This window comes from Rhea pennata, chromosome 13 (genome assembly GCF_028389875.1).
Source record: "Rhea pennata isolate bPtePen1 chromosome 13, bPtePen1.pri, whole genome shotgun sequence".
In the NCBI taxonomy this organism is placed as follows: domain Eukaryota; kingdom Metazoa; phylum Chordata; class Aves; order Rheiformes; family Rheidae; genus Rhea; species Rhea pennata.
This window is the reverse complement of record NC_084675.1, coordinates 24,444,321-24,468,727: the sequence shown is the minus strand read 5'-3', so window position 1 is coordinate 24,468,727 and position 24,407 is coordinate 24,444,321. Positions and strand designations below refer to the sequence as shown.

General features: G+C 38.6%; 1 protein-coding gene across 7 annotated transcripts in view; it reads right to left on the bottom strand.

Moving 5' to 3' along the window:
* Nucleotides 1–24,407, bottom strand: part of ADAT1 (adenosine deaminase tRNA specific 1) — a 32,334-nt gene that overhangs the window by 3,342 nt on the left and 4,585 nt on the right. For 5 of the 7 annotated variants that reach the window (XM_062586622.1, XM_062586618.1, XM_062586619.1 and 2 more), the window contains 7 exons: nt 24,235–24,289; nt 23,342–23,472; nt 21,414–22,038; nt 18,683–18,828; nt 16,578–16,677; nt 12,399–12,485; nt 1,045–5,071 (listed from right to left, as the gene is read on the bottom strand). In XM_062586622.1, coding sequence (XP_062442606.1) covers nt 4,939–5,071; nt 12,399–12,485; nt 16,578–16,677; nt 18,683–18,828; nt 21,414–22,038; nt 23,342–23,472; nt 24,235–24,289 — 1,277 coding nt within the window. In that variant the 3' untranslated portion in view covers nt 1,045–4,938. Of the gene's footprint in view, nt 1–1,044; nt 5,072–12,398; nt 12,486–16,577; nt 16,678–18,682; nt 18,829–21,413; nt 22,039–23,341; nt 23,473–24,234; nt 24,290–24,407 lie in introns of those variants that run through there. The other 2 variants (XR_009959811.1, XM_062586620.1) reach the window with 1 other exon arrangement.

The following is a 24,407-nucleotide window of genomic DNA, read 5'->3' as shown; positions in this document are numbered from 1 at the left end:
GTGCTATATAGCTACCTTTGCTTAGAGGCAGTGATGCAAACTTGTGGCTCTGAGCTCTGAACTGTGAGACTGGAAGGGGAAAAAAAAGCATTTAATTACACAGTACAGGAGTTCGTGCTCTTACGGGAAGGACAAGACAGGGTTGGAAAAGTAGCGTTTCTTTGACCATGGTAAGCCAGCAAGGAATCACTATTAAGACTTCAGATTTCTTCAAACAAACATTTTTGCTCTATATAGTGTAAATGAGTTGTATTTTTAAAAAATGCTTCCAGTCAGGGTGGAAGTTTATTATTCTCGAGCTTAAATCAGATTCATACTAACTGAAACTCCCATTAAGTCACCTTATATCTAAAAATGTATTTGGCAGGTCTTATGCACAGGCACTTTCATGAGAAGTCCACAATACTACTTTTACTAAGAATATAGGAGCTTGTGAAATGTTGACACTACTTTATTATTGAGGTTGGTTGCAATAAGTGCACTGCACATGCTTACTACATCTGTGAGAATGGGTCGTCGATTTCTGTAAGCTTTTCATGATTCTGAATAGCACTGCAATGTATAGCAGTACTTTAGTAAACATTGTCACCATTTCCATTATGGATTACTTCCATCCCCCTTTTTCCATGGATTTAGTATTAGTGCTTCCTCCGAACAGAATTTCTGATTCAGAAGGAAGAAAATGGTTTCAAATGTGATTTTTAGTATCTTTCGTTACTGAAAAATGTTGTTCTCTTTACCCAAAACTTTGCAATTTGTCTATGGTAGCAAGTCATATTTTTTGCTAGCTACTAACAAGATAGTAAAAAAATGAAACTTTAATCTTTATAACTGCAAGATAAAGCTAATTATATATTAGGACACAGATATATCTAACCAAAAGCAGGTAAGATTAATTTTTTTTTCCTAACGGTGTGCCTGAAATGACTTTTGAATTCCCTTCATCAGCCTCTGAAAAAAAAAAAGAGTAAGTACTGCTAAACTGTTTCATTGGTTTAGATTTTAGCAGCCCAGGTTCACAAGTAATTCCAGAGAAGGCAGATGTAAAGATTCTGAAGCAGTAACTTTATTTTGCATCTACAAATACAAACAAAACAGATCAAGAGATTTTCATTTGAATTGCCCCCTTCTGCACAGTCAGTCTTATAAAATGATTAAAAGTAACTTGTCTAATTCATCTGGTGCCCATATGATCACGTTTACTTTCTGTTAACTCTTCAAGACTGGGAAGGCATTTCAATCTATACACTGAACTAAGATGGAGTAAATACAAAACAATTCCTACACTAATACTTTTACATCCCCTACTCTGAAGTTGAAATCTCCTGCATAAATAAGCAAATACTACCTGAATTTAGACAGTCTTTCCTCAAAAACTGTCTTGCCTCTGTCTGTAGCACTGCTGCCACAGCCCCTTTATATAATGACAGTTTCAGATATTCAGGATGGTTACGCTTTGAGGCAAAGAACTGTTAAGCATTTCAGCTGCATTTGGTTCCCAATATTACTGTAACACCTTTCTTTCCTCCCTGCCAACAGCAGCTTCCCAGAAGTAATTCGCTGTTCATTTTCATGCTTGTACCTCAAACATTTCCTCCAGGCGTGGTTTCGTAAATCTCTGTTAGTTTGTCACTGCAAAAAGCAAGCCTGACTTCTCCCATTTCTGCTCTCGGCAGCACAGTCCTGGCTCTTCTGTTGCCCTAGTGCTTGCTGGGCTGATGGCTGATTTAATTCCTAGTGAGAAGCTATCTTCTTTGGGGGTAATAGTTTGGTTTTCTGCAAGAAGCAGTAATTTGAATTCTCTTCAATTTACTTTGAATCTCCAGCCAGCATTAGCTAAGGAGTAGAAGCATGGTGCTAAGATTAGAACCTTGCTTTTTCAGAGGCGGTCGGAGTGCTAGCATGTTGTCTCATGAAACTGTACTTTCAAACTCTAATTGCTGATCATTTACTTCTGGACCTGGACAAAACTAGTTGTTTCTATGCTCTAGTTCTGACTTCCCTAAAGACAAAAAAGCCTGTCTGCCCTGTCCTCTTACTATGACTGAGAATGGAATGGTTACTCTAGCAGTGAAACTGTTAAAGGCATCCCATTTAAATTAAGGATTACAGTTTTCTTTGTTCTGGCAAACAGGGACTGCCAGTGCCCATACTATTTTTAAGAAAGTCAAAGACCCACCTGAGCAATACAAATACACTCTATAGAACAATTTACACATGCCTGAAGAATCCTCGTGTCCTCATCTGTTTTGCTGTTCCCAGTGACAACTATTTGGTTATCCCCATGAACCATAAACTGTGGGCACTTCAGTCCCCAATCTGCTTTCCTGTGGCAGGGTCTCTGCATTCTGTTGTCCTCCCCACACTTTATCCATCCCTGCTTTTCAGTGCATGAGCTATTCCAGGATGGAAGAGTAAGGTCATACAAACTTGGAACACATCAAGTGCTGCCTTCCAGAAGCAATTCTTCCAAAGATCTACAGACAATGACAGAAGTTTAGTTTGCTACCTCTTCCAAAAGCAGAGGTTACCTCTGCATTTTTTCTGTTCTGATTTTCAGAGATGTTTCTCAGTAGTGGCTACAGCATTTCCTGACATTTTGGAATTAATCAGATGCAGCATTTAAACACTGCTATTTTCAATCTCAGAAATGCCAGCAAGTAAGATCCTGCAAGCTTAGTGAATGAATATTTCAAATGTTGCTTTAACTCCTTCCCTTTCTTTGTGATTCAGTGACTATCTCTAGGCTGAAACATGCCCTCAACTCCACCCAAACAGTGAGCTTAATATTAGTAGTCAGCGCCTCTAAAGCTGCTTTTAAATCTGACAAGTAGCAGAAAACAGCCATCTACAGTTAATGAGTATTTTACAAATGCATAGGAAAGTCTTTCCAGGAACAATTCCTCTCGATAGCCAGGTTCAAATGTTAGGAAAGAGTTAAAAGAATTAACATCATCTAACTGCTCATCTGAAAGCCACTCTGATACCAAGATTACAGAACTACCCTTATGTAGGTAACCCATTTTAATATAGGTTACTGGATATCTCACTGGATCCAGCAGAAAGACTGGATAAGAAATTGGAACAATCCAGTCTGCTCTGCCAGTTCACTACAGACCTTGATGATTAACAAAGGGAAAGTATGTATGTTCAGGTATGGTTTCTGCAAGATTTCAGAGGACGACAGAAGTAATTTCAGGAGCCTGGAAATTTACTGGTTAGCTCTATAACTACGCTACAACAACTCTGCCCTTGGAGTGCTATTTCCTCAGTTCCAGTAACTGCTATCATTTCTATCGGTTGCTTTTCTGCAGTTCACCTAGTAACCCATCTGCAATGGCATTTGGCTTGACTTTTGGCTTATGACGACTCGAGCAAGTTGTCATTCTCCATATTCCCCTGCCCTCTACATACAGAGACATGGAATGTCTGCTCCTTTCCCAAGTTAACTGGTCTTTCTGGATGTCAATGCTGGATTTTAGTGGATAGGCTTACATACAGAAAACTGAAGTTTTGTTATTCCTTCAACCTTATCTCCTCGAATTTGAAAAGTCAACCCGAGTGTGAAGCAAAAGGATTTGTGGTAACCAATTCTCAGACTGCAATCTGATCTCTCCTACCACCTGTCCAGTCCCATATGCAGCTCAACAGATGCACTCTAGAGGTTGTTATGAGAAATGCCATACCCATTTTTCAAAACCAGAACAGCAGTGAAATAGCAAAGAACACGAAACTCAAATCACTAAAGAATTCTTAAATTCAGAAGTTATTACTTCTTTCATCCTCCCATTGCTTTGCCCAAGTATTTTGTGAATATTAGGTTGCAGTAGCACAAGTACAAAAAGGAAATGCATTCACTAGCAACTACATAGTGCTGAAATTGCTCTTGGAAGGCAATTAATTGGGACAGGAAGCGTAAGGAGGATCACGCACTGCTTTCCCCCAGCTAGCAGTTTTGGACTGTTTTGCCATATAGATGTTATTTTGCAATAAAGCAGAAAAGCAAAGACTGCCAAGGACAATTTCCAATCCCCCCAAATCATCTTCACCTTTGCCAGGCTATTAATGAATACTTGCCAGGAAACAGTGAGGTAAATGTCTAAGACTTCTCTGCTTCTCATTAACCATTTATCACTGGGAGGAACTGGTACTTGAATCACTGAAAAGTAGGTAAATGTTTGCCTGCAATTTTATAGGACTGAACCAACTAATTTAGGAGGTTTCTTTCCCATCCACGGAAGCACAGCAGTTAAAGGGGTATCTGGCAAGGTTCTGAAAAGAGAGATGCAGCATGTGCTATAAACTGTACAGTTTGACACAGTCTTCTTCCCATCACTCTTTTACTTCTCTTTGACTACTTCTAGAAATACACATTCACATGAAAAAGAAAAAATATCTTTGAACAAAACTAATATTTCCAGTTAGAGACTAGGGGAAACAAAAAATTTTTCCAGGCACCAAGCAAAAAGAGCCAAGAGTTATAGAAGTACAGCTTACTATATATTAGGGTTGTCCCAGCAACACATAAAGCCAATCAGAAAGTTATGAAGAGGGGGAGAAAAAAAACAGCACTAGAGTTTTACAGTGACTGACTTTGTTTCATAGCAATTTCAGCTGACACTACTCCCATTACAGTGGACTACAAGTGATAGATCATATACTCAGATAAGAGAGGATGGCACACCACTGCTTCCTTTCTAATGGTGAGATATTGCTTTGTGCAGCTCAAAATTCTAGGTCTGCAATGATTCTTTTTTATATCTCATAAAAAAGGGGGGTTCAAATCAACCAAAATAAGGGCTTCTTTAAACTGCTTTCCTTTTCACTCCTCTCTCCTTACGGCACAGAAACTAGAGCACAATCTTTCCTGTCTCTTGAACGGCAGAGGTATCTGCTTTGCATCAGGGCTTATTACTGAATTTATACAGCCTCATATTTTCACGTGAACTGCAGGTATTCCTTGGCATTCTTGACCCAGCCCTGCAGGGCTTGGCTACGCAGCACTTCCCAGGCTTCTTGATAATTTATTGCAGCTTCCTTGTAGTCGCAATAGGTTTCTAAGGTCTTCATCCTGACACAAAATACACAACAATGAACAGATTTCTATTATCCTATTGGATGTAAATGTCACAAAATGGGGGGAAAAAAAAGCCAAACACATTTAATTTAATAATGCTGATGCATGCATGATTTTCCATGTGCTCTTCTGTGTTACTAAGTAAAACCCTCCTTCACTTCTAAGGAAACTGGAGATGTCCAGACCCTAAAGGAGTGTTTCTCAACATTGTCAACAGTCTCTATAAAGGAAGTAAATAAAACACAACTCATCTGCCATGCCTCATACGTACTTCTCAGCAATAAAAGTGACAGTGTGTAACTTTATGCCAGTATGTTACAGAACACTTCCATGATAGCAAAAGACGTAAAAGCAAAGCAGAAAAGGTGGCTAAAGAGGGGTACTTTGAACTGAGTGGATGTGGCTATGTTTTGGGAAAGGGACCCGCATGAAGAGAACAGTTTTTCTTTTCCAACCCAAAATAAATGGTAAGTGCGACAGAAAGAAATGAGAGGCAAGAAGAAAATATTTTCATCTTCTTCCTAAAGCATGAGAGAGACAGCAGTTTCCATGCTCTGCTCTTCTCCTTTATGCAGCATTTGCTCCCTACAGTCTCAGCAGAACTGATGGCCAGTCTGCTGAGTGCATTATACCACTGTTTTTCAAAATAGGGAAATTCAAGTCAAGATTATCACTGAAACACAAGAGAGAGAGAGAGATAGCACAAGGAACACCAAAACAATTTTGTCAAGACATTGTTCCTTTCCTTGCTGTCGTTTCCCATCCTCCTCCTTCTCCCTCTTCCAGTCAGTCAGCCACATGAAACCTGTAACATTTATACATTTGACCCAATAGGAGCAGATGAACATGAATCAAAAACAAGAAAGAGGAAGAACTGAACTGTTTCAGGGCCCCTAATCTAAAGAGTCTGAGGACCACACAGTGCACAAAGTTCCAGAGCAGACTTTCATGCCTAAAGGCAGCCCTGCTCCCTACCTTTCCCCCACTAACTCAAAACAAGCAAAACCATCACAAGGATTTCATAAAGAAAATACAAAGTCCAGATGCCAAGAAGGCCAATGCTTAGACACAGCAGATCATCACAAGCTGTATTTCATACATTCAGCATTCCATTATAAATATATTTCTGGAACACTGTGACTTGCATAACAAACTATGAGATGTTATCTGTCCTACAGACCTTAGGCTCAGAAAGCGCAGGAGGAAAGAACCCATCCACACCACTGCAGTACATGGAGACTTATATACTCTTACGAATCTGCCTGCCCTGTTGTCACAGCTAATCTATTTTGCTTTCTTTATCATTTTTTCACATTAAACTCTGAAACTAAGCACTGCTCAAAAAAGTTCCATGGAAAGGCCCACTGCAACTCTCCACTTGCTCAGTGTGTCAGTCACAGAATTACATTATCAATGGTGGATCATGGTTTAGGAGCACCCCTGAAGATGCAGAAGACCAGCAAATGTCTGCCTATGCAACATTCAGGAAACAGCACCGTTCCAAGAAGGGTTGTGGACCAACCAGCTTCCTTAAATCTCTGTAACATAGGCAAGCTACTCCTCTCCCAGGTATTCCTACGTGTACTTCCAAGACACAGTACAGATCATCAACTCCTCCCCCACCTCAAGACCACTCCCTGAGGTACAAGAGGCATGATTATATACATGGACAATGTAATATTTAACCTTTGGGAAGAAACTCTCTTGTGCTAGCACCCTTCTTGCACTTAAGGCACTGCCAACAAGTTTAAGATTTTGACTCCGCCCTTCTTCTCTGTAAGTGCATCTAATGATTCATATTTGTTATCATAGAATAGACAATACAAGATGCTGTTAACATCTTCAAAAATAGCTAATTTATTTCTTGGGTCACATGGGAGACAGTCAAAGCTCAAAAAGGAACCATTCAACGCAACATTTTAGACTGGCTCAGTCTTGTTAAAGGTGAAGAAGCTGTTTTCTTAGGGGAATATTCTTCCTCATATCTGCTGTGGACACAGGCATAGATGTATGTTCTCTCTGCCACTGAGCCAAGAGAAAGACTCTGATCCCTAAATGCTCTTCATTTCATCTTTGCTAAACATTGCTCTTCTTCCTGAATCTGTTGGCAAAGCAACGGCTTTTCAATTCATATCCGGCAGTCTGACCCAATTTAACTAAAAAAACATACGAGATCTCTCTAACCTAGTTTATCCTGATAGACCTCAGTTAGGGAGCTGCTAGAGCAAACAGCAGAGGAACACATTTCTAGCAGGAAATGAGGACGGACAACTCAGCAGCAGCTACAAAAGCACATGCGACTGCAGCCTTTTAGGAGTCTGTGTTTTAAAAAACTTTGCAGACCTGCCCCAATCAAACAGATTTATTTAATTCATGTTCAACTTCTGCCTTGGGCTTTAGAGAAATTTTCAATACAAACATAGGAAAAATGCTTTCAAATTCAAAGCACATTACATCTGCCTAGCCTCACGTGATACGATGTCTCAGCTTTGGTTGTGCTATTAAGTTTCTCAGCATCTGCCAGTGATTTTTTTTTCTTCCCTCCCCAGAAGTGAACACTTGTGTGCTGTCCCAGGCAAAGTCCAGTGCAATCCTATAGTCTCCAGCCTATCTAGGTCTGTCTGTCTACATTCCTTTTACATCTCCCTTTACTATGTCTGCCTTGTCTGTACCTTACAGTATGTATAATGGAGGTCAGGTGGTTCTGAGAGTTGTGTGCCAGAGCCATGAGAGTTGATCCAGAGATGCAAAATTTTGTTCTTAAAGGTATCACCATTCATGAACAAAAGCATTATATGAATCATCATTATACTTGAAGATTTGCGTGTTCAGCCACGTACAAGATAGAAATTATTCTTTCCACAAACATGGCAGCCTGTGCAGAAAAGCAATACACTACTGCACACCAATTCCACACTTCCAAGCAACAGACAAACCGTACTTTTAATCCCATATTCATTTACATTCAACCCATTATGCACATTTGAGATTACAGACTTATTACATATGGAAAAATGTTGACAGAAGTGAAGGCATTTGACCAAAAATTAGTCTTGTACAAAAATTAATGAGTCACATATTGAAGGACAAAAGCTCCCTCTGGCCTTAAAAATCTCTGCAGCAGTAAAACAACCTCAGAAATTGTTTGGTGTACAAAGTTAAAAAAGAAACAAAAATTTAAAAGGCATTAGAAAATTACAGTAAGACATATAAAAAAAAAATGTTGATTGCCTATTTATTTTGTTCGTCACAGTAGTAAAAATGGAGTCTTCTAAGACTGTTTATTGCACAATTTGTACAGCACACAGCACCCTTAAAGTACAAAAGCACCTTATTTTAGGGAGAAATTATAATCCAGAAGTCATAGAAATGACTGCTTAAGAAAGAGAGAAATCCTGCTTAAGTTAAACCACCATAATTCTATATATGCTCTCAACAAATCACTTCATGTAAGTTACAGACTCTAATTTAGCAGAACAGCCTAGGCAAGTTCATAATAAGAGGCCAGAAGATGAAATTAAAACATTCAGATTGGAAAGAAGGGGCATCTTTTTAAGAATATGGAGGTTTGATTACTGCAAGAATTTACATAAGGTCATGGTAGATCTTTCATCAGTTGAAGCCCTTGCATCAAGGTTCAACATCTAAGAGATGCAGTCTGACTCAAGTGGGAGCAACAGATGTGCTAGAATTACTGGATGATGCTCATAGGGCAGACATAGCACTTTACAGCACTTTCACTTACAGTTCATAAATGCATCCAGTCCAACTACACCAGCCTGGTTACCTGCAACGTTTACAAAACACTAATAAGTGAGGCCGCAAACAAATGTTTTTATTTCTCTGAAGCAGCTCCTTCTCAAAAACAACAACAAAAAATCTTCTCATGATGGTCCTCAATTTGACCATCCCATAGAGGTACTCTAACCAGGCTCCCATTTCCACACAGTTATTCACAATCACTCCAGTAGGAAATATCTAGCCATCACCTGGAGAAAGCCTTCTGTTTTTAGAAGTGAACACATGCAAAATTCTTAAACAAGAAAGCCAAAAGAAGTTTCTATGCTTTAATCTAGATACTTAAACCTTAAAGTCATTTAAAAGTCCTTAATTGTCTTTCTCTCAGCAACACAAGGCCACATGCTCCTCTGTACAACAGCCCATCCCCTTCCATTGTCACTGGAACCGAATCACCAACAATGCAGACTGAATGGGAAGGAGAAGAAAAGCACAATCTAAATTGTGATGGCTCCTGACTAAAACTGAAGAGAAAAGATGAGAGGATCAGCCATCCGTGTAACAAGCCTGGCAAGAAACTCAGGCCAGGTTTGCACTACAAAGTCTCATTTATGCTCCCACACGACAGAGGAATGAGCAGCCAGCCAAACATCACATAAAAAACAATGCCAGCTGACTCTACTGAGCGACTATATGACAAAAGGAGGCTTTTATTTTCTTACGCAATGAACAAGGCATGGCTCTACCGGCAGGTAAAATACTCAACAAATCAAAAGAACTCCTTTGCCATTATTTCCACTAAGCATTCTGCAAAGAATATTAATACTACAGGGGTTTTTACGTAACAATTCAGACTAGCAATGGCATAACACTAGCCCTTGACACAAGTCAAAGGTTTGCCATCATTCCTTTTACAGTGAGCACAGAAAACATGAAATTGATGCAGAAAATGAGAGGCAGACAGTAAATGGATCTGAATAAAGTAGCAGACTGGTTGCAGTAACAGAAAAGGACGGATTTATGTACCAGTAATTTCAAAATACTACCATTAAACAATGTAAGAGAAGGAGTAGGTAAGAAGTTATATATGTATATATGTATGCATATGTGTATTTTTTATATTTTTTTATACATATGAATTATATATGATACACATACATACACACACACACACAAAAGAGTAACTGGCAATATTTCAGATAATCTAGCTAAGGAGACCATCCAAGATTTAAGTAAGGCACAACAGATGGAGATCTTAAAGCTTATCAGAATAGAAGAAAGAAAGTAGGAAAGCACAACAGAATGCTATCTAGTTCTTGGTGAAGCAGTAGATTAACCCAACCAAAAATCTTCTTCCTGCCTTAGTTGAAAGCTAATAAACCAAATGCTACGCTTAGCCTCTTAGATCACAAATTCCCAAACTTGGCCGTTCAGAAAGCCAGCATCAAAGTTCTGCCCCAATGGACTCTCAACCTATTCCAATTTAACAGTGCCTGCACTGATCCTCCAGAAAGAAATGAAAAAGGAAAGAGAAAGGAAGGCACAAAAAGCAGGAGAAGCAAGATCACACACAAAAAAGAAGAAAACAGAAGACCATCATAATCGCTATACTACTACTGCACAAAGCTCTAACTGGCCCCAGTAGAGCCCTGTGTGGCCCCTATGTTTGACAGGGCTCAAGAGTAGATGAAGGAAAGGCTAAGTAAAGACTGATCCTTGTCCTTCCTATACAGCAAATTGAAAAGGACTATGAAATAAGATTGCCTTGATGGAGCAGAAAGGACTGGAGACAACAGACCAAAAAGTGGACCAGAAAAGACAGGGCAGGGGCTTAGAGGTAAAGAGGGAAGACAAAATGGGCTGACTGTATGGCACTCAAGCCAGCCATTTGTACAAGGAGATATCAAGATATATCCGAATGAGAAGAAAAAAAATGCGTAAGCGTTAAACACATGGGAGTTTAGAGGAAACAATGTGAGAATGTGGAAGGTCTTATCTGAAGTTTGCTCAAATTTAGATTACGTAAAAGGAAGAAAAAATGTTATCAGAATACTGTGTAGAAAAGGGAAAGGGAAAAAGAAGGAAACAGTCGTACAAAGAGATTTGCTATTTTGCTTTCTATTCGAGGAGTACGTAGAGAGGCTTCAAAAGGGAAGCTGTTGGACAGGCTGACAGGTGAACTAGCACCCCTACCACATAAACAGAGTCTGCACAGCCTAAAAACGATGCCACATCTGTGAATCAGCTGGACTTTGTCAGGAGAAACACAGAGAGAAAAATGGTAAAGGACAAAAAAGTCAAAGGAAATTATAAAGCCGCTGGAATCTAGGAAAGGCCTGAGGTGAAATGACTTTATGTAAGCAGCACATGATTAGCACAGTGAGTCACCTACCCAACTATGCACCAGTTCATGCTTTGAGGAAATCATGGTAGCTAAGTAAGTGAGGAGCAACTCCCACTCCAAAGAGACTTAAAAATTTTATATTTAAAACAGAATTAATGAGAAAGTATAACTCTGTATATAGCATCATTTAAAATGATCTCAACAATAATGTGGCTCATGTTGACATCAGTGCATTTAACATTACAAGGCATTTCATGCATACACTGAAGAAAATAACTGGAATCCTTAATCCACAAAACACAGAAGCAAGCAAATCTAACAATTAAAGACTCAGGGCACAATTGGCTGAGTTCATCTCGCCTAATGGCCTGAAAGGCAGAGATGGCCTATCTCCCCTGCTTCCAGCTGCACCACATACCTCCTTTTTTATTTTTTCTTTTCTTTTCTTTTTTTTTTAATGGGTTCTATTGCTGCTTTTAGTTTCCATAAACAAATTCACAAATTCACCTCATTAATCCAGTAGAAATCACAGAGGACAAGGAAATTGTGTTCTGCCATATTAGCTAGTTGAACTGGCAACATGGTGCTAGAGAAGCACTACTGATACAAAGGAAGAGCAATAGGACCATATGGCCCTATAAGCAACCACAACCAAATGAGCTTGACATCCGGTCGAATCACATGCCAGAATTGGCATGGTTACAGATGCAAATAAGACTAAAACAAAAAAACAACTCATGAAACAACGGATTTAGCACCTTCTACATCACTTGGAATCTTTAAGCCAAAGTCAGAGATTTTTTTCTGTATATATGTAAGTATGCCCTCCCTTACTGGGCACCAGAAGCAGTGCAAGGGAGGGACAAGGCTCCACGACCAGGAGCAGAATTTACCCTTTTTTAAAGAAATAAGCCTTTAGGTCAGATCAGCTGCCCCAAACTCTTACCTTAACTCCAAATTAAGAAACCACCTGTGATTTCTCGCTCTTCCCCCCTCCCGCTCCCCCTCTCCACCATTAATACATGAGATACTATACCTACTTCTCCAAGAAAGTGAATAAAAAGACCCAAAAAAGATTATTCCTACCCCATCAAGCACATGCCATATTCTTCAAGTGTCAAATTTTAACAACGGGTTTATCAATAATGAGACTCATAAGAAGATTCTTGTATCATCACAGTATACTTGGAACTCACGAAGATAAATTCACTTTTCTAGCTATAGAGAAAACAACTTTACCTGAGAGTGTCTGGCAGATCCTCTTGTGAAATGCTTGTCACCAGCTTTCGGAATGTATGGAAGAGTTCTACTTTACATATCTTGGATCTGATGGGAAAAAGGAAATCAGAAACATTGACTCAGACTCTGCAGAGTAAAGAAAGAAGTATTTCTGAAGTAGATCTGTCACATCAGGCCTAGAGCAATGATTGATCATTTGATCCAGTCCTCTCTTACAAAGTTCAGTCTGTGAAGTTCTTAAAAACAACTAACCAAATCCCAGAGCCATGTACACCTAGAACAGCTTTCAAGAGCAACTGACGAGAGTGTACATAAAAGCTTTATTTATTTATTTTTATTTGTGTGTCATATGATTTCAGCCTGATGTGTCCACTCATGTCTTGGAAAAGAGGAAAGCATCTGAAAACTACAAAGCATGCTAATAAACCAGTGGGAAATATCGAATTCTAACAAAAAGGTTTTGGTACAGTCTAAAGAGTGATTACTATCTTTTCATGTTTTGAAATATTTTTTTAAATAAATATTTAGATAACAATCCCCAAATAAAATACAATAGCTGCAAACTCTTTTGCAGGTTTCTGAAACTGTACTTCAGTTTCAATCTGTTGAAACAAGAACTTTCACAGTCCTGCCCTCTTGTTTCTCAGCACCCTTTGACGCTTCCCTCGTAGTGGCAGTATGTTTTCTTCAGGGGTTTGCAGTTTTGCTTTCCCCCCTGTGGTCCAGATCACCAGCAGGGAGGGTGCACTGGTGCTCTGTCCAGGGCATGTGCAGCACTGCAGCTGCTGACTGCAGTCAGAAAACTGTTTGTCATGCACTTTGTCACAAAAGTGAGATTTATCCACAAACTGGTACTTGCCTGACACTGTGGTGATCCTCTACTAGGAGCAAAAAATGCCCCAATCTAACCCTACAAAAAGCAGGGGGTGAGGAGGAGGGGAGAGAATGATTATTTTTGGCTCGTCCAGTTCTCAGTAAGAGTTCAGAACAGTCAGGCAAGGTCAATGCAGGTAAAATGGGGAGACAGGAAGGAGGGCAGCCCTGTCTTAGACCAGTTCAAACTCTTCTGAAATTATGCCCTCAGAAAAACTGGAGAATATGCTTTTCAGTGATAATTCTATATATTTAGGTAATAGAGAAAAAGAGTGAGGGAGGAAAAAGGGAAGGTCAAGCAAAGGAACAGGTAGCAGTTCACACCATTTCCTTTAAAGCACCCATCAACCATGAAACCTTCAGAAATGCACCAGACTGGCACAAGTCCTGCCCTCTTGTTTCTCAGCACCCTTTGACACTTAGACTGACAGGAAAAAAAAATTACAGTTTTTCCTTTCCCTGCAAGGTTTCTATAAGAATTAAGCAGGAACATGGGGATCTGGAAGGATGTACTTCCTCTTAAAGCTCATGGTAGTACATCCCAATTCAACATGTTTGATTAAAAAGAAAAAAAAAAACTGTTCACTTCTTGAAAAAATGTAAAAAATCCTCCACAATTTAACTTTTCCTACCCCATCTGAACTGCCCACTAGCTTTTTCCCTTTTAAAATATTACACTGACAAAAAACTACATTGCCCCAAGAGTAATCCGTAAGAGTCTTAGCAGCACTGTGTCGTTTTGTAGAGAGAATATTTTAATATCCACACAGTGTTATCTGTGGGAGACTGCACCCTCATTAACCTACTGCTATAGCAGAGGTTGAGCCAAGACTGGTCCCAGCACTAATCAAATCACCACAGAGAATCACAAGGGTCTCACTAAATCAAACTTTATATTAGTAAACAAACAAAAAAACAAACATCAAAAAAACCTAAACAAACAAACAAACAAAAAAAGAATCAACAAAAAAAAACCAAAGTAGAAGCATCTGAATAATTCTGTCTTGTTCACAAGAGTGCTGAGAGGATGTATTCAGCAAGAGTAGCAAGGTAGTTAAATACAAAAAGGCTCATCATAAAGAAAATCATTCAAAGTTTTAAAACTCTTTTAAAGATACCACAGGCATCTCTATTTGTCAGCTTTAAGCCTTTCTCTTCCCCCCAGGGTTAGGCAATCAGAATAACTGTTTTTAAAACGTGAATTGTTTTGAAAGCTCCACTTATTTTCTCTACCAATTTAAATCTTTTTTCAGTATTTCTCCTCACAATGACTGATTCAATTTTCCAAGACATGCAATCTGATTCTCCAGAAACATTTTAAAAAGCTTTCTATTTTGCTATTAAGTTATTTAAGAATCCAAAAATTGGCAGCCAAAGATGCTCTAAACTTTCAGCTTCATGTTAATTTGTCAAAGGTTCATTTTGCTGTTTCAGTTAATTAAGCATTAACAAAAGCGCACATACCAGAAAGCCTATCTACAAATTCCTTCTGGTCAGCCAGCTTTACCTTCCTTGGTATCTAATGTTATCTAGCATAGGTTTCTGTGCCACAGAGAGGAAGAAAAATAATCACTAATCAATCAATCAGGTTCCTTGAGGGAAGGAAAAAAAAAAGGGTAGAAATGCAAGTCTAGTTTGGTATTAAACATCACTTCCCCCCCCCCCCGCAAGATATAAATTCTGCATTTGGACCTTTATCACAAAAACAAACTGTTTACTTATTCCTTGACATAGTTTTCAATCCTGATTTCCAAAGGCAGAAGACCTTTGCAATTACACTGTCCCGTAGGACCTCTCTAATAACTTTTGAATATTTTAACCAATTTCAAACATATTTGGAAAAGAGAAGAGAACCTCTCAACAATAACTAAGTTCCTACAGTTTTGTGCAAACTGGCAGCTAGCAGAAGGCTCCTAGAAGTTTTACAGTTGATACATAAATGCTATATAGCAAATCTAAGCTTACAAGCCAGACTCTTCAGTGGTGCCAAGCAACAGGACACAAGGCAATGGGCACAAAGAGGCTGTGGAGTCTCCTTCCCTGGAGATATTCAAAACCCGCTTGGACGCAATCCTGTCTAACATGCTCTAGGTGACCCTGCCTGAGCAAGGGGGTTGTACTATATGATCTCCAGAGGTCCCTTCCAACTTCAACCATACTGTGATTATGTGATTCTACAAAAAGAAGGTTAGTGTTCACTTTATTATTTTTCATATACTCTCTGGAATAGCTTATAGAGCACATACTGAAAACTGGTATTCGCATAAATCACCCAGGTCACCTGTGATAACAATACCCCAGATACCAATACTGTTCACAAACCACAAATTTCCCGGTCCTCTTCTTTCCAGAGATGAGTTGGAAATACTAGGATATAATAGGATAGACTTGAGTCAAGTCAGGTATAACTCCTAAAAGCACAGAATGTGCAACTCACAGGCATGCTTCCCCATTAATCTACCTATCACTTCATTCACTATTGCCAGAATTATCTTCATCCTCCCAGAAAACCTGGGAAGAACAGACAATACCACTGATAAATGATCAGTGTAAGCAGTCAATGACCAATACATGACCGCAACCCTCAAGCCGAACCACCACAGAACAATGATCATTTTGGTCATCTTGCCTAAACTGAGGGGAGCCTAGACAGAGATGATGGAGAAATTTGTCTGTGGTTGCTTACAAGAACTGCCTCTCAAGCACAAGAAAAAAATATATATGTTTCTTGAAATGTTAACAAGTGATAGAAGCTTATGATAGTTCTCAAAACAGTAGTGTCACAAAAATAATTGGAAAGGTGACATATTTTGCATAGAAAACTGCTGGAAGCATTTCATAACGTTTCCAAACTTTAATGCAAAAACTTGCATTTCAAAGTCACATTTGTAACAAGCATATATCCAGGTCAGGAAACAGCTGGACTTAATCTTACTGAAAAAGAAATATGTAAGAACAGGACCCTGCAACATGTTGATTTCCTTCATAGTCATCAACCTGAAAGGTACAGAGCAATAGTTTTGCTAACTTCATCAATAAATAAATCATAAATCACAAATAAGTCAGTTTCCCACTGACAAGCAAGGAATAAAGGGATAAGCTTGTTAACTCTCCTTCGGGTTTTCCCTTTCCCACTCCTCTACACATTGACTTTTCCTTTTTTCCCCATTCCCTATCCATTCTGAAAGATTGAGCAGAGATTTCTTCCTCTTCTGACAATGCCTTACACATCCCACAGAGCTAAGAGAGATGCATGTATGCTAACAGGTGAGATATACGCATCCAGATATCACAGCATTCCCACACCTGCTCTGATGGCTGCCGATCCCTTTCTTTGTTGTTCCCTGCCGGAAGCCGTTTGAAGTGACATCCAGAGGTTGCTCAGGGACTGCACTCCAACTGATAGCTGAGGAAGAAAGGTTTATGAACAAGGAAGATACTCAGCAGAAAAGTAAAACTTAGTTTCTTCCATGCAATGTGTTCACCCGATACTGTGCTACTTCCCAAAATAGTTCAGATAAACTATGAAGAGGTAAGAACCATGATTTCACCTTTAGCAGCTTCTTTTGAAACTGATGCCTCTTGAAATATTTGACCTCCAGTTTCATAATTATCCCCCTTTTAGGGGGATTTTAACCTTCTTTTGTGTATCCTGTCTGGAAAAAGCATGAAGAAATCTCCAAGCTTATTTTTTTATTATGCTGTAAAATACTCTTCACTTTCCACAGCCACCTGCACTAGTCACCCTGTGACTAGTACATAGTCACAGGGTGAGTAGTTTCCTTATTACTTTATCGTTGGTCATCTAAATAGCCCTCTTTAATGTTTGATACTTACATATCAAAAATCTGTAGACACTACTTATAAAATATTACCAAAGTATTCAATTAACAATAATTTGTTGGAAGAGATATTAAATGACAACATCCTTATCCTTTGACCACATCTGATACCTAATTACTATCTTGGGCTATAAAATTATTGGTGTTGGACCCCTGAATTTTATCTCAGCATTGCAGTACTTTTCTTCAGCTCCTAATACACATCTTTATGTTTGACATTACCAGTAATTTTGCATCAAACATCACTGCTTAACTAGTTGCACGCAGGGGGGGGGGGGGGGGGCCTCCTTTACACACAGGTTCCTCTAGGATCTCTCTCTGTCTACCACAAACAACAGCATTTATTCTAGCTGTCTCTCACTACACTTTGTAATATTCATTTCGTTGTAAATTTAACCAATCTGAGACCCAAGAGAACTCAGTGAGCTCTCCAGAATTAGCGATCCGTATTCTTTGCTTTGTAGCTTTTAAAACCAGTTGCAGTGTTCCTGTTTAGCACCATTTCAATATTCAGTTTAAAAACTCTCAATTTAGACTTCTGATTTTCACCCCTTCCAAAAAACTTAAGTTTAGCATAATTGATATATGAAAAAAGCACGATAAAGTATTGTTCTTCGTTTTCTAACAGAATGACCCGAGTAACTGTACAAAACAAAAGGCAATTTATACACAGGAATTTACACACAGTTTCAGAATTTTTAGTTGTTGCTCCTAAGTGAATTGGCAGCATTTTTCAATAATGGATTCTGTTTACTATCTAAACTTTATCTCTCATGATGCTTATTTTGAGTACTCATCATCATAGTATCAAAATCTTTTCCTTCCTGGCACCTGTAAATAATTCCAAACTAATGGTCTATGAATTCTATTAAGAAGCCCTTTGTTTCCATTCTATCATTAGATCTATTCTGATAGAACAATTTCTAGTTCCAGTTAATCCAGAAAAGCATATATAGAAAGTATGCATGTCCAACTTCAAAGAACTGTTTAGCCACACACCTATCTATGGTGGCAGTTCTTATTTACTTTTTGCAAAGCCATAAAACCACATTGCTACGCCACATGACTTCCATATTCATTTGTCACCATGACAAGAAATGCAATGTCCCAAAACTCTATCAATTAGATCTTTATACTGCACTACTCTGTATTCTTTCTATGTTTACACATTTCTGGAGAGACTGCAAGCATAGCCCAGTATAACAAGTTTTTACAGTACCAAGGAAAATCTATAACTAACCAAAATAAGTCCTTTGATATGTTTCGTCTTCCTATTACCATTAGGACATGTCTTCATTTATTACTTTCTATCTTTTTTTAGATTATAGATTCTTAATGGCATCAGCCAAGTCTTTTATTCAGTGTGAAAACTGCCTACAAGAAACTATCAGGAGAGTATGAATATTACTAACAATTTAGTCCTGCCCTGAAATTAGATTCTTGCTACAAGCCATACTTTGTCACTAGCACTGGCAATGAATAAAGTTAAAATTTTTAAAAAATTCACCAAAATGACTATATTTTATTTGGTCTTTTGCACAGTTACACAACTACTTGAAGTTAACTCACCTGCACCACACGGAACAAGTTTTGTTTTGCTGTTGGTCTGTACTTCCTGGATTGCCTGACGGCTATGTTCAAACTGAAGATTTGAATGCAACAGTTTAATCTCCTGAGTGAGAAAACCATCTGGTAAAAATGGGATCTGCTGACACCTAAAGTAAACACAGAAAAATGCAAGTGATTTGAAGCTCGGTCTTACAGGATAAGCAGGTTTGTGCAAGCTTCCTTCATAATCTCAAATGCATTACATTTAAAACTAAATTGACCACGGGTGTCAAAGAGATAGAAGGATTTTTTTTTTCTTTCTAAATAGTACTTGTTTAGGTTCTAAAAATACAAAGTCAAATAATTTAGTAAGACTTTGCCCAATCCAGAAAACTGCAGTGAACTGATTTTAAAAACAGATCAGGTTAGAAGCTAGCAAAAATTCATGGAGATAAGGTATGAATGAGAGAATAAGATACTAAGCCAAATCAGTTCTTTTTAGATGATCTGGTCTAACACTTGCCTCTTACAGGAAATAGTTCTGCTCCCCAGTTTCTCTCTTGCTCTCCTTTTCTCCCTTCCTAATAAATTTTGTGAATTCCCTTGTACCTTCCTCTAATGCTTACTAATTCCTTTGTTGAATTCATTCATCTTCCTAAAGAAGAATTTTTATCCTTCACGCTGATTCATGTTTTAATCAACTCAAGGATCTGAGAAACATTCCTCATTTAGCAGCAGTGGATTCAGCCTTCTGCATAAATTCCCCTGAGGTGACAGGTTACATTATTAGAGCTCTACTACTCACTGCCATGAGAAAGATGAAAGCTTGCATGTATATCATGTATTTCAGAAATGTATTTCAAAGAAACAATTTTACCACGATGGGAATGCACAGAAACTTTGGGCTTCTAGTCTAATACAACTCTTTTTCCAATTGACCAGTAAAAGCTGTCTACATATCAGATACTCTGAACTGTTGCAGAGATCCATTATTTCAATAATTACTAAAGGTGGAAAATACTCAAAGTTCTAGCTCTTTCAGATTCCACAGAAGCAGAACAAAAAACAAGTATTCCAAAGCCAGAGCTGTGGAGCCACGAATCTCATTCTTACAGAAGCTGAAGGTCCAGGATCTCATGACAGAATTCTGAAGTGTATCCCTCAGAATGCATGAAGACTGCAAAGGTGAGCTTGCATTGCACACCCAAATGAAGTATGTATTCAGATGGTGGAAAAGACTAAGGAGAAATATTAGCTTGTGTGCAAGTGTGAAGCACGCATGGATGTGAGAAATTTTGCTCAAAAGTTACAAAGTGACAATTAACAATGATGCAAACCAAAGTTGATGTGAACTCAGGACTTCTGAATTGGTTGCCAAATAGCACTCCTCTTCCTAAACACAAAGGGACCACGCTGCAGCAGTTTCTCCACTAAGTCTGTAACTCAGTTTCCTTGGCCGTGCAGCACATTGAGGGCACACGTAAAACTGTCAAAACTTGGAATGGCAGGTTTCAGAAACTTAGCGCAGACAAAACAATGATTTTGAAATTCTACACTGGCTGGACTTGTATGCATATGGAATAACACAAAAAATATTATTCTACAAAATTTTAAGTTGGAATCAAAGTTTGGGAAAACTTACAGCCAGAAAGACAACTTTTTCACAGTCACTCTGTGCAACAGTATACTATAACAGTATACATAAGCAGTATCTATGTGATACTAACAGCAAACTACTCCTGAGTGAAGTCCCAAATCTGCAAACAGATATTCAGCATGACTACCATATCCACCCAAAATCAAAACCAGCTTTCAATCTTTCAATCAATAATTCTTATCCACTTGGCCTCTTGAAGTCAATGACATACTCTTACGGGGGGGGGAGGGGGGAGGCGGGGAGATGTGTTAGGTATTTACAAGGCAGAGACATAAGAGTTTGATACACCGAGAACTGTAGTATGAAAGAGTGAAAACAAGCTGGCAAATAAATCTCAAAAATGTTATTTTAAAGTATGTGATACAAAAAGGTTAGTATTGGTTCACATTTAATCAACATAAAAATAGTATCATCTTAATCCACGCTACTTACAAACATGCACAAAAAATAATTTACTATGTGTTCATTTGAACTCTTTAAAAGATTGCCTTTATTTATTTATTTATTTATTTATTTATTTTTAGCTAAACTAAACTTTAGGAAGGGCCTGTGTTATTCAGTCACTTGCCAAAAACCAAAATCTTTTCCTCATCAACACAGGGATTTTATAAAAGACAAGTTATTGATATTCAGAATGATCTGTAAAGTATTAATAACTGAATAAATTAAAAGCTTTTCTTTACACTATTTGAGGAAATAAATTTAAGAAGAGTGGAAGAGAAGTTCAGCTTCGCTATGCTAAACAAACCAACCAATCAACCACAAAACCCTCAGTTTGTCTCGTTTCAAGTCATATTTTCAGCTGGAAGGTTTCTAGGAAAGTTCAGGTGGTAACAAACTCTTATAACTCAAAGGAGAGAGAACTACATATATCTTGAATCTAATAGAAAGTATTTTTAAGTCTTCAAATGTGATACACCAGCAGCAGTTACCTTTTCTCCACACTACACAGGGCTACTTTCTGCAAATGTGAATCTGCAGACATTCACATTTGCTGCAAATGACCTTGTGCAAAGTGCTAACATTTGTGTGACAAATGTTGTCTTCCATAACTCAGTCTCTGTACATACTACTTGATTTTCAAAGATCACTTACCTATCAATAATTGCTCTTTGCATAGCTTCTTGGCTATATGGACACTTCCCCACTACAATTGCTGACAGATACACTGGATACTGCAAGAAATGCATCAGAAGAGCTCCTTGACACCCTAGTACATTCCAGCGAGCTAGTTTATCGCTGCAGGACATGGAGCACGTTCTGTCCCCACGACCTGGCTTCACTCGTAATAATCCCACTCGGTGATATTCTATCCCAGGTTTCTGGGCATCAGCTAACTCTCCAGGTACGCACTTTGCTCCAGTTCTATAAACATCAACCACCTTGGCTCTGCCTAGGCCAGCACTCTTATCAGCTCTTTGCATCTCTGCAGGATATTCAAAGCTCTTTGGATCCGTGTTGTCTTCTAAGCTTGCTTGTTTCCCAGATACTTGCTGAGCAGCCAGGTCTTCAGTGATCACAGAAAAACAATTATTAACAGTTTTCATTCTCTTGATTTTAGGATTACTTGCCATTTCCTCTAATTTCCTTTTATCTTCTGGACCCAAATGATCATGGTTTCTACCACACTTTGCTGATGGCCCATCTGCATCTTCTCCAATTACCAGCCTAGAAGGCTGGTTCTCTAGTTCACTCATTGGAATAATAGAAGCATCTCCACCTAGAACAAAAGAAGTTACATCTAAGCCAAAAATGTATCCCACATGACTGAAAATCATCATGCCAATAACATTACATCTACCAGTCGCTTTCATACATTTGCGCTCAGGAAAATCTAGATACAAGAACATACTCTTCAAACAACATGGCCCTGTACAATGATGAATCACACTTAGGTAAGATTTGAGACAATATATGTTGAATTTCGAGTTCTTGCATTCTGCAAAAGAATAAATAATTTCAACGGCAAAATTTAAAACTAGAATTATAAATAGAAAAGTTCCAAAGTGGTTTGACTGACCACAAGCAGTGCTGAAGTAAAAAATCCCAAAAGAATAATTAATGCAAACCCTATCAAATCAGGATGGAAGTTTTAATCCAGACCACTAAAACAAGCTCAGAAACAAAATTTAGAGGCTGAGTTCAAATCAAACAGATCCTGACAGAAACAGAAAGAAAAAGCAGGCAAGCTTATATTCTTGCTATTAAACTTGAGGATATAGATTCTGTATTTATATTTGCATTAATGAAGAACACCATCATAGTTAACTCCAGCAATGTAATCGCAACTGTGAAAAGGTCTGAGCAACTACGCTACTTATTGAAAGACTTGCACTGTGTGAAGCATTCATCAGCCATATATGGAGCACATCTAAGACTACTTTGCTCTGGCAACAGACTAGCTGCTGAAAAAGAACATACTGGTAAGAATGTGGTAACATCAAGACATCTGATAAACTGGTAGACTGGGAAGTCACATTCTTATGTTTTGCCTCCCACAGACTTATCTTTGTTTTTGTTTTAAAAGACCCAAGCAGTAAGTGTTTTCTATAGCGAGACAAAAGGTTGCATTTAATTCCATAAAAGTTTTAGGAACAGAGGTAAAGGTTAACGTTTTTCATTAAAATTTGAGTCCAGTGAAACAACAGCTAAAGCAAAGTAACCAGGAAATATACCAGGGCCTCTGACAGGTATGGTACTTTCTGAAAAGGAAAATGATAACCCATTACTGTTTATAAAGAAAGTGAAACATTCTACTTTAGTAAGCAAGCTACTTGGTTTACTAATTTCTCACAGGTCACATACAGTTAGACAAAATGTCAAGTATCTGTGGAAGGCAGGTCAAATACTTCTTAGGGTACATACTGATGACATGAGTTCCTGCCTCACTCCAGAGAGACCAAAGAAAGATCAGGGGCAGAAAAGATTCCACAAAAGGGGGCCATGAAACTGGTTTGCTCCAATTTTCTTCTCGATTCACTTGCAGTATTTTTTCTTTGAAATTATTTCTCAAGTATACTCACATGGGGTATGACTGGAGAAGAAAATAAATATGATATTTGGTTTGAGTTTCCATTTTCCAGTTTCAGTTCCTGGAATGAAGATACTGCATTGCTGGCAGGAAGCTGCCAGCCACATCTGATGGAGAAGATACCTGTTGAGCAAAAAGTTCACAAGAATCGCATGCTTAATTTGTGGTGCAAGTGAAAACAATAAAATTTAGATGCCCACTACTGCTTGTTCATGTCTGGTAAAGGAACCCAATGATTGGTTATGCTTCTATAGACAGATGTGATCCAATACACTCCATACGCAGAACACATCATCAGAAGCTTAACAACAGACCTCAAAAGAAAAGTGCTCGATTCAGAAGAGTTAGTTACCTCCTCAATTTGTAGATCTAAGGTTCCCCCTTCCCATCTGTACTTTTTACCAACTCTGCCGCTCATCTAAATCTGTGAGAACCACTTTAGTGGTGTCAAAATGCAGAAACTTCATCCCTTGTTTTTGTAGTATTACAGTACCGCCAGCTTAGCTCCAAGAGACAGTTTACCCATGTGAACAACAGGCTTGATATGTGGGAAATTGCAAAAAGGCTACCATTTTTGACATCTAGCCATCAGACCTGATGCCACATGAAATCACTTCCCATTTCTTCATAGAGAGGCTCTACAACAAGAATGAAAAAACTTTTGTGAAAGGGCCCTAAAAGACTAACCAGACTTGTAAAAATGAGGTTAACCTCCTGTCAGTAAAAGCAGCAAAGAATTGCCTACACAGAGCTAGTATCTTCTCTTTCATTACCTTCTCACCCCTGAAGTGATAAAATCTAGCTATTTCAGATACAGGTCAAAAGCACTCACAGTATGACAAACAAAGTGGCATTGAATAACAGCACATGGACATGATGCCTCACCTCTGGAAGCTCCTCTTGGCCACAACTTCAGCGTGGCTGTCATTCAGAATGTCCCCTACAGCAACATCCAAATGAAAACAATACCAGCCCATTACTGAAGAGGAGACGAACAAAGCAAACACTACAGCTAGAAGAGAGTTTAACAGACAGGTCACAAGCTCCTCCAGTTTTTA